Source organism: Acipenser ruthenus, chromosome 16, assembly GCF_902713425.1.
Source record: "Acipenser ruthenus chromosome 16, fAciRut3.2 maternal haplotype, whole genome shotgun sequence".
Classification (NCBI taxonomy): Eukaryota; Metazoa; Chordata; class Actinopteri; order Acipenseriformes; family Acipenseridae; genus Acipenser; species Acipenser ruthenus.
Window position 1 is genome coordinate 21,851,513 of NC_081204.1, and position 18,910 is coordinate 21,870,422.

The 18,910-nt window shown below is 40.0% G+C and overlaps 1 protein-coding gene across 2 annotated transcripts in view; it reads right to left on the minus strand.

The window, feature by feature from the left end:
- The window catches only part of LOC117411806 (short transient receptor potential channel 5), an 88,954-nt gene that overhangs the window by 17,968 nt on the left and 52,076 nt on the right, over positions 1–18,910 (minus strand). For both annotated transcript variants that reach the window (XM_058989050.1, XM_058989051.1), the window contains exons 5-7: positions 13,897–14,036; positions 10,154–10,476; positions 7,523–7,718 (exon numbers count right to left, since the gene is read on the minus strand). In XM_058989050.1, the coding sequence (XP_058845033.1) occupies positions 7,523–7,718; positions 10,154–10,476; positions 13,897–14,036 (659 nt within the window). The remainder of the gene's footprint in view (positions 1–7,522; positions 7,719–10,153; positions 10,477–13,896; positions 14,037–18,910) is intronic.

Below are 18,910 nucleotides of genomic sequence, written 5' to 3' on the forward strand. Positions count from 1 at the left end.
AAAAAGCTCTGGCCAGTGATTGGGGAAGACCTTTTCCGGGTTTTACAAGAGTGCATTAGAGAAGGAGAGCTGCCTTTGAGCTGTCGTCGGGCTGTGATTACTCTGTTGCCAAAAAAAGGAGATCTAAAAGAACTAAAGAATTGGCGCCCTGTCTCACTTTTATGTTCGGATTATAAAATATTTTCAAAAGCCTTGGCCAATAGACTAAGGGAAGGTATTCACACTGTGGTTCATAAAGACCAGTCATATTGCATTCCTGGAAGGACAATATTTGATAATATCTTTTTAATCCGAGACTTTTTAACTGCTAATAATCTTTTTAATCTTGATTTGGGGATTATTTCTCTAGATCAAGAAAAAGCATTTGATAGGGTGGATCACAAATATCTTGTTAAAACATTACAATCTTTTGGTTTTGGTCCTAATTTTATTTCTTTTATTTCCCTGTTATATAAAAATGTTTTTAGTGTTTTGAAAATTAATAATAGCTTGAGCCGTCAGTTTCCGGTGTACAGAGGGATTCGCCAGGGATGCTCCCTATCAGGCATGTTATATGCCCTCTCTATTGAACCTCTGCTTTGTCATCTTAGGAGTAAGCTGGCTGGTCTGAGTATACCTTTTACACGTAATGCTCCTCCAGTCAAACTGTCTGCCTATGCTGATGACGTTAATGTCTTCATCACCAGTCATGCTGATGTGTCAGCACTAAGAAACAGTTTGGACATTTTTCAGAAAGCCTCATCGGCCAAGGTGAACTGGGGCAAGTGCAGCACATTCCTGTCAGGGGAGTGGCGTGGAGCCGGCCCCCCGACGCTCCCTCAGCCTTTGCGCTGGGGGAGGACTGTGATCAAGGTTCTGGGAGTCTATTTGGGAGAACGACAGTATGAATCCAAGAACTGGGAGGATTTAACAGAAAAGGTTAAGGGAAGGCTGCAGCGTTGGCGGTGGCTGATACCTCAGTTGTCATACAAGGGGAGAGTTCTTGTGATCAACAATCTGGTGGCCTCCATGCTATGGCACAGGCTGGTGTGCCTGGATCCTCCCCCAGGGCTGATAAATGAGATACAAAGAGTGCTATTGGAATTTTTTTGGAGTGGCCATCATTGGCTAAAGCCAGCTGTCTTGTACCTGCCCCCTAGTGAAGGGGGTCAAGGGTAAGTGGATGTACGCAGTCGTGTGGCTACTTTCCGGTTGCAAGCAGTGCAGCGTTTGCTGTTTTTATCTGAGCTAAGCTGGAGAAACATCGCCTTCTCTTTCCTGCACAGAGTGAGGGAACTGGGCTGGGATTGGCAATTGTTTTTAATAAATCTATCTCAGCTAGACACCAATGAACTCCCAGATTTCTATAAGAACATGCTCAATGCCTGGCGAATGGTGAAGGTGGAGATACTGGAGGATTATTTGACCGCAGGAGCATTGCTAGAGGAGCCTTTATTTTTTAACTCCTTGTTCCCTGCTGATGGTTTCCAATCTGGGGCGTTGTGCTCTAGTTTTGCAAAAGGGGGCATTACAAAACTAAAAGATTTACTGCAGGTGAGCATTGGGAGGTGGAGAGAGGTGGAAAGCCTGGCCAAACAGCTGGGAATTCACTCACTCAGAGTACTAGAGAATCTTTTGAAAAAGCTCAGAGACTCTTTCTCCCCTAGGGTTACAGAGATGTTGAACCAGGCTCTGGGAGGCACTGGCTTGCCCTTTCTTTTTAGTGTCCCCTGCTGTTCCTGAAAACCTTGGGGAAGGTTTGTACAGTATTGAGAGGCTACAGCAGCTTCCTGCACACTCTTCTGGAAAAAAGGAGCTGTACACACTCTGTGTTAAGGTGTGCCATGTGAATGCGCTAAAGACACTGCCGGATACCAGGTGGAGAGCTCATGTGGACTGTGTAGGTAGTACTGCTCCGGCCTGGAGGTCTTTATATAAACCGCCTTTGCCTAAGCGTTCAGGAGATCTACAGTGGCGCATTCTTCATGGCATCATAGCCACTGGGCGCCACGTCCACCGTATTGACCCTGCAGTTAGTAAAGACTGTGTTTTTTGTGGAGAGGAAGAAACACTGTTTCACCTTTTTACTGACTGCAGAAGGTTGGACCCCTTGTTTAATGTTATTGCTGAATTGCTAAATTCTTTAAATGTGGTTTTTACTAAATAATTATTTATTTTTAATTTTCCTTACAGTCACAAGACACGTTTTAAAAGTGCTTTAATTAATTTTATATTTGGGCAAGGAAAATTAGCAATCTGGAAAACCAGGAAAAACAAGCTGCAGGGGTCGGGAATTTATAACGCTGAATTAATGTTGAAATTGTTGTTGAAAACAAGAATTCAAATTGACTTTGCTTATTTTTCTTTAGTCCATGACTTACAGAGTTTTCAACAGCGTTGGTGTGTGAATGGATTGTGTGTGGTGGGGGAGGAGGGAGAGCTACAGTTTTTTGTGTGAAATAATCTGGATGTATTTATTTATGTGCATGTATATACAGATTTATCTAATTGGGGGAGAAAATATATATATATATATATATATATATATATATATATATATAAAATTTAGATATGTTTTATATATAACTGTTAATTACTTTATTTGTTTTCAAAATGCTTTCAATAAAGGACCCTTAAGTCAAGTCTCTCTCTCTCTCTCTCTCTCTCTCTCTCTCTCTCTCTCTCGTTGCAAGTCCCATCACCCCTCATCTTTTAGTAATTGAAAAGAAAAAGAAAAAAGAGAAGAATGAAAATGACCGTAATGGAAGGACACTGCCACTCTAACTGTATTGTCATTAATAATTAGATGAGCTATTTGTCACAACTTAAAGGAATTAGTCCACTATATTATACAATTTGATTAGACTTCACAGAAAGAGAGGCACAATGAAAACCAAAACCGCAAACTAGCTGGTGTGTTACTCAGCCTGTGTGTAGGCGAGCGCAGGGTGGCTCTGCGATCTGAGCAGCAATGATTGAATTACAGTCACAGCTGCTCTTATTACACAACAGATTGCACATTTAATGGGGTCATGGCACTAGGAACGATTCGTACGGTTATTTGAATTTTAAATAAAACAAAAAAAGTAAGGAATCCTATTAAAACCAAATTCTAGAACATAATCTCCCCTCCGAGACGCTGCAATGAAATGTTACTGAGGAAACCCTAACTGGTGGTTGTAATGTGGGGGCCATTTCAGCTTTATTCCCCCGAGTGGAATGGAACACATTTAGAGAAGTATAACAGGGCTGAAGGCAGCCATGCACTCCAGAGTGTCTCTACCACTATGCAAGAGAGCCATGCTGCTGTTATAGAACTTTAAACCTGATCTCACTAACAGGGGTCGCAATCGATAACAGCACACAACACTGCTCGTTAAACTGCCCTTTAACCTCAACTAACAGCTGCGGCCAATCTATGAGATATTGGATATGGCTCCAATTTAACAGGGTTTAATGAAGAGAATATTTTGTATTTTATGTCCACCTTTATAAAGACATTCTTTTTTCACCAACAGTGAATTATCAAACAAAATAAAAACATAAATACATGTAAAAATAACAACAGGCACATGAAATGTCCCCTTCTTGTACTGGACAGAGCGATCTTTAGCAGAAATTTTTCGGATCTTTGCTGCAGCTGGTGTCTATTTTCACTGAAGATATTTTAAAGAAATCGTGCAGCTGTATGCAGCGTGTTCAATCATTTACCGGAAGCAAACTAAATCTGCTGCCATGTTCCTAAATACAGTGTAACAGGTAGTGTGTCGATAATGCAAATGTTTGCTGTATTTATTTCTAAGTGATACAGCTGTGTACATTTACACTATTCTTTCAGAAGTGGGATTTTCACAGGGAGCTACATATTACACAACAATGGGTACATTTAGGGTGACTAGATAGAAAGAGTGAAAAATCGGGACACCTTCAGTTGGTGAGGGGAGGAAAGAAACCTTGTGAACTAGCAACACAAACTATGTATATTTCTTCTATAGAGAGGCTTTTTTATTTCCTTCACCTTCCTATGTGCATTGCACTTAGGCAAAAACAAAAACAAAGAGAAATATAATTTAAAAAAATACTCCAAAGCGGTTCACTTTCTTATTTACTGTTCAGATGACAACAATGTTTTAATCAGCCTATCAGTGTGTCTGTACTGGCTTTTCTGTGACCTGCTGTACTGTACGTAGCAGGTGGGACAAAGTCAGTGCTGCATTGTCTTGATTTAGGTTGCTAAAATCTAGTTTTCAGCATAAAACTGGAAAGTCAGCGTTAAATCAGCACTACAGGCACAATCAAGCACAGCTACCTCGGTTCAAACAACCTGCTGTTTACTTTTTAAATGCAGTTAGAATTTTAGACCCGAACAGGCACATTTTCTTTGTTTTAACTCAGTACCAATAAAAAAAAATTAATAAAATAAATTCCTAGATGGGGCAAATAACATGACAACGAACATGCTGCATATATGGACTTTATTAAAGAATGTCAGATACCTTTGGGTAACCGAGTTTTGGGACTGTTTCTAATTGATGTCCACATAGCTTTGCCTTACACTTCCAACCAATTCAGTGGATGCAGACTTGCAGTCTCAATGTATGGGCAAATCCACACCAGAGAGAGAATGTCGGCAGCAACTCTTGGGAGATGTTGCATGATTGCCTTTTAACAAATGACATCACTCTGTTTTAGTAAGGAAGCAAGTACAACTATTTTTAGGCTTTTATAGTGCTCTGAAATATTAGGTGTATTTAATGTTTATACAGGTGCGCGAAATGTCAGTGAAATCCTAATTATAACCCTAATCCTAATTGGTGGGCTTGACCATGGGCATATGATTGAATCCTTTTTTTCCCCCACTGCGTTCGGTACTTGCACTTGTCCTTTTTGCTTTCTCGTCACAACACACTCTAAAAATCGGGACAAATGGTGTCCCAACAGTACCTCAATTGGGACGCGGGACAAAGCCCCTAATATCAGGACGATCCTGATTTTATCAGGACGTCTGGTCACCCTTGGTACATTTCACAGAAATCGTAAAATCTGTGATAACTGTTAAAAAATCCAGCCTTAATCGTGGTTTATCTGAATAGTCAGGCAGCTGGGAGCTTGCAACATGCTGCCACCACTAACCTTCGACCAGATATTGTCTTGTGGTCTGGATCAGCACGCCTTGTTCACCTGGTAGAGTTAACAGTGCCATGGGAGGATGCTGTAGATGAGGCGTATGAGAGGAAGAAACTGCGGTATGCTCAACTAGCCACTGAAGCGGAACAGCGAGGATGGAGAGTCCGGGTTTACCCAGTGGAGGTGGGTTGTCAAGGATTTGTGGCACACTCTACAACCCGGTTTCTCAGAGACATCGGATTCAGTGGTCAAGAGTTGCGTCGCACAGTGAAGAACTTGGCTGTGGTTGAGACGGAAAGATTCTGGCTGGGGATCTCAAGCACAATAGAAAGAAAGAAACGCTGATGTACAGGTAAGTAAGCTGGGCTGAGTTGAGTGGGGGACGGAGGGGGGTGATGCTGGGACGCCAGAATCACCATCGAGCCCTCTTGACGTGTCGTGGGCTAGTCGACGAAACACTGAGGATGGAAGGTGCCCACTTGAAGACCCCAGAGATGTACCCTACTTAGCTCAATCCAGACGGTTGTCATGCTGATGCGCTGGGGAGGCCGCACTGTGGTTGATCCCCGGAGCCAGCATCGCAGCCGTTGTGTGTGCTGATGCGCCAGGGAGGCAAAATAAGCTGATCCCTGGAGCCAGCATTACACTTCAGTCATTAACACCAGACAGAAGGATATCTACATCATCATATGGAAGGAAGCGCAAATGGATGGAGACACATATGGATCACATTAGTTTACTGTAAAGCTACGTCTTAGTTGGTGCTTATCTTGGCGAGAGCCGAGTTCAAATCAGCATGAAGTTTTAACATCTACTCTCGTGTAATAGAAATCAGAGGTCTAAATACTGAAGCTGACGTCCTATTGCTTTCAACAGGAGCAGAACGTGGCATTTTTAATGAGGAGGCATGGTTATACTATATACCATTTTAAAACGGATTGAAAATACTTTAAAAAGAAAGTTCTTTTATTCCTGCCCATGCATATTAAATAGCTGACTTCTGTGTGAATTCAAAGGGTTTTAATACATTTATTTGCAAGTTTCGTGTTTTATAGAGAAGCCCCATCCCCCACTGGCATGGTATGGGAGTGAGCGTGCAATGACTTGGGAGGGCAACAGTTTAAACTAATGTAATGAATAGATGTGTATGAGGAGCCTGCTTCTCATTTAGTTAAGTGGTTTATCTCCCCCTCCTCCGCAGCAGATAGAAGGCCTGCTGCTGGTGACTCAAGCCCTGTGTGGTGGATAGGAAGGTGTCTGTTTTCACACATGATGACTGATGAGCTGGAGATGAAGGGCATGGGAAATAGAAGAACACACAGCGTTTACACTCCCAGCTCTGTGTCGCTCTATCATACACAAATCAGCTTGTCTTTGACACATCCTGTGTCTCTGGACGTCACACACAATCTGTTTCTTTGTCTATCTGTCTTTCTGTCCATCCGTCACACACACACACCCCTCCTGTCTGTCTCAATCTCTCCCGCTGACTCACGCAATCTGTCTACTGTAAAAAAAATAAAAAAAATACAAAAACAGTGACCAAATGCAGATCATCACTGGTCCAAATCAAAGTGAAAGTGTAGCTTCTACCAATCATAGGGTGTAAACACAATGGGCTACATACTCCAAATCGTCATTAGCATGCTTAGTTTTTCAAATTTTAAAAACACGCACATTTTAATGTAGGTGCTTGTGGGTACAATAAAGTTGTTTCTTATTCATTTTAGATTTGTAGTTGGTGTTTTTTCCTTTCAGACCAAAAAATTCAGTAATGAGTATTTTTAAGAATTTAGCGCAATGCTGTACTCACTGCAGTGAGCTGGGAGTGTAAATGCAATGCTGTACTCACTGCAGTGAGCTGGGAGTGTAAATGCAATGCTGTACTCACTGCAGTGAGCTGGGAGTGTAAATGCAATGCTGTACTCACTGCAGTGAGCTGGGAGTGTAAATGCAATGCTGTACTCACTGCAGTGAGCTGGGAGTGTAAATGCAATGCTGTACTCACTGCAGTGAGCTGGGAGTGTAAATGCAATGCTGTACTCACTGCAGTGAGCTGGGAGTGTAAATGCAATGCTGTACTCACTGCAGTGAGCTGGGAGTGTAAATGCAATGCTGTACTCACTGCAGTGAGCTGGGAGTGTAAATGCAATGCTGTACTCACTGCTGGGAGTGTAAATGCAATGCTGTACTCACTGCAGTGAGCTGGGAGTGTAAATGCAATGCTGTACTCACTGCATTGAGCTGGGAGTGTAAATGCAATGCTGTACTCACTGCTGGGAGTGTAAATGCAATGCTGTACTCACTGCAGTGAGCTGGGAGTGTAAATGCAATGCTGTACTCACTGCATTGAGCTGGGAGTGTAAATGCAATGCTGTACTCACTGCTGGGAGTGTAAATGCAATGCTGTACTCACTGCAATGAGCTGGTAGGAGTTGTTCATCATGGCTATCAGCATGTTGAGCAGCACCACGAGAGAGATCACATTGTACGTGCCAAACATGGTGGCGCCAACAAATTCCGTGAACTCGTGTCGGGCTTTCACATTGGTGACGTAGAGATTCAGCAAACCAAACACAGACCAGAACAGGGACTGCAGGGTCTCAAATAGCCTGAAAGACAAACAGCCCTCATTAGAAATCTCACATTCAATTGTTATTTTATTTTTTAATTCTTTTGCTTTTGAATTTTAGTGCTAATGAAAAGATGAAGTTTACTGGCTACAGTCAGTCTCAGTTCATTATTACTGTGTGATTGCAAAGGTTAATGCATGTTATTAACTTAAATCCACCTCCAGGGCTGTACAAAATTAGAGCTGTTAGGATCACGAAAAATCACCATGACTATCATACACCAGTACAGTATGACATACAGTATGGGTGGACAGTGTCTTCCACATAACCTCACATTCTGATACCCTCAACAGATAGAAAATGATAACAAATGTTATCACAATTGAAAAAGTGTTTGAGTGATATACTGTACATACTGTACTTAAAGATACATTCTCCATGCATGTGCATCCCCAGCATTAGATTAATGGGTTTATGGTAAGTGATGTTCTCTGCATAACATTTTATATAACCAATGTCAGACAAGTTCTACAGAACAGGTGCTTGCAGCAGTGTAGTGAAACATTGGGACAAATTGTTGCATTTCTTCAGGGGGCCCTTTTGAAGCTGTTTTTAAATATTTATAAAGCCAATCCTGAGGGAAAACATGTATGTTGAAATGTCACAGACAAATGGCACTAAAAAGAGATGACATGCTTTTGACTTTTCATTATGATAGAGCCTCTGATGGGCGGCGAATGGTTTATATTCAGATGGGACAGGAAAGGATTTATTGAAGTGCCTCGAACAATCCGTCAAACCGTGACTGGAACACAAACGTGACTGACAAAATAACCCCAGGGCATCGGCATTAGCACACAATCAATAGTGGCATTGTTCACTTGTGCTGTAAGATATGCATAACCTATACTGCTGTTATGTTTAATGGGCAAATGATTAGATTATGATTGTACCTATACTATACAAAGTCATAACTCACTGTACCCACATGACACAATCCTAATCCTAATGATGATGTCAGAGTAGAAGTTATGACTTTCCCTGTCAATCACCTGCTGTAAACAGTGTGAGCTACTGATAAGAGCTCTACAAGGTCACCAGTTTCATAAGTTACTTAGGCAATCACTGAGTGGAAAAACTCTGATACAGAACCAAGGATATTTTACTGGTGAAGGTGGCTGTTTTCTCCAAGTTCACCACAGTATATGCACCCTGAAGCTATAGTTATTATATGACAACAGTTTGGGTATTTATTTTTTGCATTAAGGAATATTTACAATTTGATATTAAGTGTTACATACAGTATACGTTAATATGCTGTGTGTAGGGTGTCTAATTGTTATAAGTGATTTAATCGTGTGTAGTTTGGGCAAATCTGCTCAAACTGGGACAAATTATGTCTCTTTTAATAAAGATTTTGAAGATTTTACTTGGGGACTATAGTACTATTAAACATGAAGAACATGGTTTTTTTTATCTTTACAATTGCATCATATGCTCCTGTTTGTTTGTGCATCTTATAGCTTGGTTCTGAACATGTTCAGGGCAGCAGTGTGGAGTAGTGGTTAGGGCTCTGGACTCTTGACCGGAGGGTTGTGGGTTCAATCCCCAGTGGGGGACACTGCTGTTGTACCCTTGAGCAAGGTACTTTACCTAGATTGCTCCAGTAATAACCCAACTGTATAAATGGGTAATTGTATGTAAAAATAATGTGATATCTGTATAATGTGAAATAATGTATAATGTGATATGTTGTAACAATTGTAAGTCGTCCTGGATAAGGGCGTCTGCTAAGAAATAAATAATAATAATGTTTATATCATTTCTTATAATTACAGAATATCTATTCAGAATTAATGTTATCCATCAGTAAATCCCACCCTGTGTTATTATTTGGTGTGTTTTCACCTTGCCAGTATTGTGCTAAAGTGTTTTGGCAGGAAGTAAAGTAGAGAGGACGATGGAATTGTAGTGTCCTCTTGTTATTGCTATGATCTATAATGATCTATACTTTGATATCTCCTTGTTTTAAGCTCCTGGTTCAGTTAAGTACCATTTGTGTTTCAGTTTGATTTCAACCCAGTCAGTCATCTGGGTCTTTATGACGTTTGTTTATCCAGACTGTACTGTATCGTTTTCATCACAGCATAACAGGATTGGGAATCACAAAGTGAATGTCAGAGATTCCACTTGTCATATCCTGGGAAAGTGGAGTGAATTTGTTGATTCCAAAGGGAAAATTAAACATAAGAACATATATGAACGAGAGAAGGCCATTCGTCTCGTCCAGTAGATAGCATCTGATTGATCTCAAAACTTTGTCAAGTTGGATCCCAGTGATTGTGAATCAAGCACATGAGCAGGTAAATAGGTCATTATGTGTGCTATTGGTTTCCTGCAGTATACATTGAGAAGGCGATGTTGTGTTTCTCACAGTGGATATTATGTGTGCTATTGTTTCCCGCAGTACCTACGTTGAGAAGGCGTTGTTCTGTTTCTCACAGCGGATGCCCTTGCAGTTATGGGGCTCCTCTGCAGCGCTGGTCTCATAGTAGAAGTACAGCTGGTTGAGGCCATTGGCGAAGGCAAGCAGCACCAGGCAGTAGATGAAGAGGAACTTGAGGATGTCCAGCAGCATGCGGCCCAGCGAGATCTGCAGGGGCCCCAGGTGGGAGTTGGCAGTGAACAGGGAGATGAGCCGCAGGGAACTGAAGATGTTGGCAATGGCAAACAGGGCCTCTGCGATCAGGGTGGGGTGCCACATCTCCCACTCCTCCCGGGGACGAGAGCCATTGTACTGGGGGAAGAAGCAGCGAGCTGCATTTATAATGAATGTTTTCAAGAAATTGGAAACTAAAAACCACAACAGGAACAATTCACATTTCTACAGCACCTTTCCTCAAGGAACCCAAAGTGCTTCACGCACACACAAAAAAAACGAAAAATTAACCATTAAAAACAGTCTGATTACAGAATTTGATAAATAAATATATATATATATATATAATGTGGTTTTAGTTGTAAAAAATCTAGTTTGTAGAAATTGAACAAATAAGAGTGTCATGAAATTGGAATTTTAAAAAAGGACAAAAAGATAATGTCGTTTTGATTGTAAAATAGGAAACCTAAGATAGAAAAGCTATTTTGTAAAAATAAGTTTTCAGTCTTGACTTAAAAACAGTAAGAGTCCCAGCTTCCCTGACAGAAGAAGGCTGAGCATTCCAGTATTTATGAGCTTTACAAGAATAGCTTTTATGAATGCTATAAAGGTGTAAAAAAGAAAAACCTAAAGAGTATTTTTCCATTGATTTGTCACATTTTAAACAAATACAAATAAACTCCCTGTAAATGACTTATTTTCAATTAAAAATGCACAGCTTTTAAAAATGCTGTGTAAACTTTCAGTGAAAACTAAACAGCATTTTACTGTCAACATGAGTCTTGCACTGTGGAAATAAATCAGATATTGAAATGTTTCGGCCAGTGCCATTTTCAGTGAACTCGATCAGGCTGTGTATCGGTTAGTGAAGGACATTTATTTATTTATTTATTTTCAATACCAGTGCCATCATTTACTGTATAATTCACTGTTTCCGGGGAAAAAGAAGGCCACCTTAAAATATATTAATAATTCTAATATAAATGCCAAGTCAAGTTTTGTGATAATGTAATAGTTTAAACAATTTACTCCACAGGCTTAGATGTTTAAGCACAGATGTACAGCCTTAAAAGCCATTCTAGTTTTTCACTGATCAGTTCACATGTACATACATTATGTGGGGGGGGAAACATAGGAGCTCAATGCTCTTTTCATTTCTACACTGTGAACAAACACTGTATTGCTCTGTATATTTGTTAGGATTTCCAGTTAGGTGCCTGTCGGCATAGCAATACCCACTTTGATTTATTTTCTAAAGTACCAGTAAACTGCCGCAGGTGCAGAGAAAAGAAACGGAAAGCATGAGTCTGTGTTTGAGAAGCAGCATTGTGTTTCCACTCCCAGCTCATTGCAGTGAGACGCTTGTTTTGTCAGGAATTCACGGCTGCATTTATCCATCGCCCTCCTTGTTTAATTTAGTGGCTCTCATTGCGCGGGTCTGAGAGGGCAGTCGTGTCAAACCAACGGCTCAAACACGCTGCAGGGCTCGGCTGACAGACACGGTGAGCAATGTCTCTCTTTGAGCCAGAGCTCTCGGAGCAGCTCACAGTATATCTGTGCTTCTGAGCTTTGCTTGAAGTGACATGTCACACAGAAATGGACATGCATATATATACTGATGTATAAACACCCTCTACCCTCCAACACATTTTGAGACAGATGAATTTGCAGCAGCAGAATCAATTTAGTTGTTACGACTGTAAATGGATTAATTTCAGATGTTTTGCTATTGACTGATACTTGTAACTGCTAACACTGCACTGAGTCAGCTGTATTTTATTATCATTTTTAACTCTTTATGTTACTGTTTTGTATGTGATGTTATTGCTATACTTGATGTATGTATTGTGTAGCTGTTCTAACAGCATTGTATGCTAATCGTCGTCTTTGCAGCAGTGTGAGCCTTCTTGGCCAGGGCAGCATTGTAAATCAGAACTTGTCTGCTTAAATAAAGGTGATTGATCAATTGAATAAATAACAGGTTGCAGATTCATTTGTTGATAAAAAATCCCCTGAAACATCCAATATGAAAGCAGCAACATCATGCTCAGGATGACTAAGAAATGCAAAAATAAAAATGGAAGTTAAAGAAAATAATGATCTTCAATTGATATTAGGGTGGGTGAAGCAGGTGTCTGGTGATTGTGCTTATGGAGAGCTCTGTGCTGCTCATGAACGTTGCAGTTTTCAACTCATTGTATAATTAAATACAGTACGAATCAGTGAAGCACAATGTTTCTGTTTTTTTAAAAGTATAAATGCTCTGGTAAACATAAATAATAATCGCAATGGTTTTGATGGTTCGGTTTCATTTATTAGGCACGCCTGCTTTTTAGTAGCAGCAATAGCGACTGGTTGAATTTCTTTACGGTGTTTGGCAGAGTACTGTCTGTACATCCAGATTATCCTGTGTATCATTTCAACAGTCAAAAATGCATACATTTCTTACTTGCAAATCAAAAACTAAGGAAGAAAACACAAAAGCGTCTACAGAAAGTGCAAAGCCACAGAAAGTTATACCAAGTCCCTTTTGGATCATTTTTATGTTGGCTTTAATAAGAACCTTATTATTGTTAGTTATTATAGTTTTTCTTGAGGTTAATGGTTTTGATGCTGTAAACATTTTAAATGGCACACATAATTACACTGAGATGGGAAGTAAATGGTAACATGTGACATAAATTATATATTAAATAAACAGGGAAACATTAATTTGTTTATCAGATTGTTCTGCCTTTTTTTGCAACTATGTTACCATTCAGCAGAGCGAAAATTGTAACGGGGTACTTGAGCTGAAACCTCCAGGCAGAAGGGGTACAGTTTTAAATAAAGGTTGAAAAACACTGCTCTATGTAATTTAGCCATGTGGTTTAACAAATGCTCTGTACTTCACCACAGAAGCACCTGTGTGCAAATAACCTGTGTGCAAGTATCTGATTTATCTTCCTAATTTATTATTATTATTATTATTATTATTTATTATTATTTTAGAGACCCCAATTATTTTACTCCCAATTGTCTTCCAAATTTAGAATGTCCAATAATTTTTTCCTCACCACAACAACTTCCCACACAGCTCAGAACTGAAGGTTCAGTGGGCGTCCTCCAATCCCACAACCAAGCCAGTTCCTGCTTTACACTCAGGAACTCAAGAGCAGATGGCAACAAGCTCTAGGCCTCTGGAGGACAAAGACCAGCCCTGCAGGTGTCTGCCTGAGCTCGCTAGACGCCTAGTGCACTGAGGAGAAACAGTCCCTGATGGTTTTGCCTCCCTAACCCGCGGCAGCGCCAAAGCCAATATGACGCTCCCTCCAGAATCCCCAGCAAAGACCGACCTCTGCGCTCCCCTGACTGTACGACTCATCCTGCACTCCCCAAGCCACTTGAGGACACCATAATTTATCTTTTTTACTAGAAAATGTATTATGCACTTCTTAGTATTAATTGTGAAGTACTGTATAATACCCAATTTCCTTTTCCACAAAAGTTTAAGGATTTAACCTGACTTGGATTAATCTTTATTCAGTTGAAACCCTTACCATTAATAGCATTTTTTACCTTGACATATGCAACAATCTTTAATGAGATGGTGGCGAGATACAGGGAGTTCATTGCGAAATCCATCAGGTTCCACCAGTCATGGATATACTCGGTGAACCCCCCGTCCCACATTTCTTTAATTTCAGCCCAAATGAATCCTGAAAGCAGAAGAGAGTGGTGTTATTGAAAGAAGGGGAATCCACATACATTTCAAATATTTAATACCACCATGTATGCAATATTTTCCTTGATGGCACTGTCTACTCTCAGTAGCGTACAGTGCACACAGCGATTTCCTCAGAAGAACTCATTGTGTTACATTACCCAGTCTGCTGCTGTAGCATCTTACTTTGTCTCATAGCTTAACTAGCTTGTAACAGTGGTATTACAAGTCTAATATGAAAACCAGCTTATTCTAAGATGTGTTGTATAAACCAATACATGCAATGCATTAAAAATAGCAGCTTTCTAAAAAAAAAAAAAAAAAAAGCACTGATAGTCTGCAAAGTGTGAATCATCTTGGTCTGTAAAGAAATGCAAAGTTGTTTGTATGGGTTTTAAGGTGAAATAAATAAACTCATCAGCTGAAAAAATAAATGCATTAACAAAATGTAATGCATTTCACTTTTCCGTTAGCCCTGTTTAAAGCTCCAGTGACCTGCAGTCATATTCAGAATAATTCCTTGGTTTCGTTTGCTGCATTCTTTATTACTACATCCTGATACGCACTTGCCACTGTGTCATAAGAGGCAAATATTAGCTCAGTCCTTCTAAGTTATCTGAGTTTTTTTTTCTTTTTGAAAAGCTAGTTAGGTTGCGGTTATACAGGACTCCATTCACAAAACTTGAATTTGGTAGTTATAATAAGTCTGTTTTAAGGCCATAAATAGTTTAATACAGTATATATAAACTACAAGATTCTAGAGCAGAGGTGTCCAATCCTGTTCCTGCAGGGCTATTCCACTCCAGGTTTAACTGGTGAAATGATCTAATTAACTGCATCAGGGTTTGGATGGAGGTTTAATTGGTCCAATTTAGAACATGGTTGGAACAAAGACCAGGAGTGGAAGGACCAACTTTGGGCACCCCTGTTCTAGAGCATCCCCACACAGCTCTGAGAGAGAGAGAGATGCACTTCCTGTTACACTGCCCCCAATACAAACAAACCAGGGACATGTTTTTTTCCAAATTGGCCAATCAAGCTACAGAATTCCCTTTACTCTCTGACATGGAGAAATATAAGTCCTGTTAGGATAAGAGCAGCAGACAGCAGAGCTCGCTGCCCAGTATGTAGCCACCTGCCACAGCCTGACAGAGACAGCCTAGACACTCTGCATGGGGACCAGACATTATTGTTCATGGTTGATACTGTAAATATGGAGAGGGGTGGGGGGTGGTAATGAAGGTAGGTGTTTGGGGGGGGGAGGTAGGAGGGAAGGGCAAAAGGAAGGGGAAAACAGGGGGGGGGGTATCTGTTTGTATTGTCTCTCTATTGATGTTTCTTGTTTAAGTGCTTTGGCAAAACTTAATTTTATTTTGTCATGCCAATAAAGCCTTTTTGAATTTGAGAGAGAGAGAGAGCGAGAGCGATCTGGACTGCAAGCTAATCTAATAGACACAGACATTCTGCTTTCTGCAAGTCAGATCAGAAATCAATTATTCAAGATGCAAAATGGATATTTTCTTATACATTTAATAGCTGCACTTATGCTAAATTAATCAAGTTATCAAGAGGTACATACATGATTTATTCCCTCTAATACTTCTATTTTTAAAAGAATTTTTTTTTTTTGTTAAATGGTTTCCACATTACCCAAATTCCACTTCCTATTTCAATTATTTATATTGAAGTTCATCCAAATTTGATCTTGCTTATGAAACAAATATTGTATTAACCAGTAAATAGCTTCACATGATATTTACTGCATGTTTAACCTGTCTTCTGCTGTTTTATGATGCTTGCAATTATTCTAAATGGTCTTTATTATCTGTAGTAGCATAAATCCAAGCTTTCTATTAGTCTGGGGATAAATGTTCCGTGAACAACTAGCTCCTGCTGTGCAGAGATTTCAGATTGTGACTGAAGGTAAGGATTACGTGTATGTGTAGACCCTCCTGGAAGCATGGCTATTCCTGGATGAATCATCAATGTGCACACGAAACAAGGGCCATTATACTAAATAATGTTTGTTCTGCCCATCAGTCTGCCCGTGTCCTTCCACTAAACTAGCCCTAGTATTACATTTTAAATTATAGCAGGCCTGGGATATTAAAGCGATCTGTACATTTTCTGAATCTTTTTCCTGAACACAGCACCGCATTTAAAAAGAATTGCAGATACAATAATTTTTGCAGTTTAATATTAGAAAAATATGCCCAGTAATCCTGTCATTCCAACCCAAAATCAGCCAATAAGGTACAGTAGATTTGGAGGAGTATTGCGATGGGTGAGGCGAAATGCAAGTACTGTACTGTAAATGATAATGTGATCTAATCTACATATTGGAATAAAAGCCCTGTTCAGATAAAGTTTCTAAGTTTTTTTTATCAAGAAAATGACAACTGGATCCCCAAATGTTTGAATAGATAAAAAAATGAATAACAAGTTCAACAGAAGCACTTGTCATCCGTTTCTAGAAACGTGCAGTCTTTAATATTTACAAAGACCACACGGTTGCCTTTTATCTTACCAGAATTTGATTTTATTCTTGCCTCACTGGTTTTACATTAGCAGGTATATTATTGCACTCTGTGTCCACAACAGAATCATTTGCAAGCAAAAGAGTGACCTGTTAATTTCTGGTCACCAGTTCATTGATGGCCATACTAGTTGTATTACATGTGGATGTGCTGTCCTAATGTTATGTATTGCATAAGAACTGTCCTAATGTAATTGCATGTTTGCACAAATTAGTTTAGTAGTGGTAGCATTTAACGATCTAGAAGCAAGCATTTCAACCTTTAATCGCTGGTAGTTTCAATACATTTCATCATCATCTCAATCCAGGGTTATCTTTTACAGATAGAGGTTAAAACAAACACCTGTCACCCATCCTTTCACCTCCAGTCTATTCGGTGGTAATAAAGAATATTTCCATAATGAATCTTCAATACCCTCCGTCACCCTTTCAGTCCATTCCACTTGAACACCTGCATCTCCTCAGCAATTACATCACCGTTCATTAAACAGAAATGTGTTTCAGCTAATGTAGTTACATAACATGTAACATAACATTATAAATAACCAGTTCATATTCACTAAGACCTGCATTATTTACCCTAGATTCCACTTCCTAGCTATGTATGACTGATGCCAAGTTTCCACCTGCAAACTGAGATCGAGCTGAACATGCTTTGAAATCTGACCTGCTTGTTTCTATTAGCAGAACACTGAGATACAATTGATCTGAATGAGGTCTCCATCATCCTCAGTTCACATTGCTGCTCTCTCTCTCTCCTCTCTCTCTCTCTCTCTCTCTCTCTCTCTCTCTCTCTCTCTCTCTCTCTCTCTCTCTCTCAATTCAATTCAATTCAATTCAATTCAATTCAAATTGGCTTTATTGGCATGACAATAAAAATAAATGTGTTGCCAAAGCACATACATGGCATAACCAACTCAAATATACAGACAAATATATATATTTTTTTAATACTAACAGTATCCCTCCTCCCTCTATATTAATACAGTAAACAGAATCCCTCCCTTCCCCTCTATATCAAACAGTACCCTCTTCCCCCCTCTATATTAAACAGAATCCCCCCTCCCTCCCTCTATTAAACAGAATCCCCCCTCCCTCAATTAAACAGAATCCCCCCTCCCTCCCTCCCTCCCTCCCTCCCTCTCTCTATATTAAACAGAATCCCTCCCTCCTTCCCTCTCTCTTTTCCCTCTCTAGTGTGACGTGTTCACGGTCTGTCCCTCAGGCTATGACAGGTCTCCACGTATTGACCAGCCAGTCTGGCTGTGTGTTTGTCTTCCCCCAGCAGGATTGACAGCTTCTGGGTATCACACATTTTTGGGAATTCTGGGAATAAATCACAGAATTTGGGGAAGAAAATGTCCCTTATGTTTTTATATTTTTCACACTGTGTCAGGAAGTGAATCTCTGTCTTGACCTCTCCTGTCTCACAGTGACCACAGTGCCTGTTCTCCCTGGCCAGCCAGGTTTGCCTCTGTCGGCCTTTTTCAATGGCCAGGTTGTGGTCACTGAGCCGGTATTTGGTCAGGATCTGCCTCTGCTTTGATTTGGTCAGGATCTGCCTCTGCTCTCTCTCTCTTGAACTGATAGAGGGAGCTACCTGATAAGCATCCAATGAGAAGGTAGCTGGAGGATGATGTCACAATCTTGACCTGCAGAAACAGTTATGTGTAGGGCTGTCAATCGTTTTTTTGCAAAGAAAGGTTGGTGAAGGGATTGATAACTAAGATTATTATAATGTCTGGCTGCAGGTTGGATTTTAGACTTTGTGCTGAAACTGGAGCCCCATTATTATTGGAAGATTGATTTATTGGTGCTGCTGGAAACATTGCATAATATCCTTCCTTCTGCTCCTTTTTGAACTTGATACCCAGCAAGAGACTGAACATAAGACCTGACCCTCACAGACTGGGAACGCACTCAATATCTGAACTGCTGAAGTGCAGTATAACCTGTTGATCTGTCAGACACGTCACAGACAGAAGCTGGAAACAATATCCTGTCTAAGGCTGAGCCGGAATTTGCATTGGCATTCACAACAAATATTATTTTTGTTTGTTTGTTCGTTTGTTTGTTTGTTTTAAATGAGTGCTTTTTATCTGTTTCCAGCTAAGTTGTTGTTATAATAGTTTCAAGATTCTTAAGAGGATAGGGTAATGATCTACTTCTGATTGGCTGAGACCTTCAGAAAGGTTTATAGACTGCAGTAGTTCTTAGGTAAAAAATACAGGAAGAGCAGTCAAGTATAAAAAACATTTTTGTTAATTCCTTAATGAGTGTATTGATGCTGACAGGCAGGGAGATTCAATATAAAAAATCAACTATTTCACTTT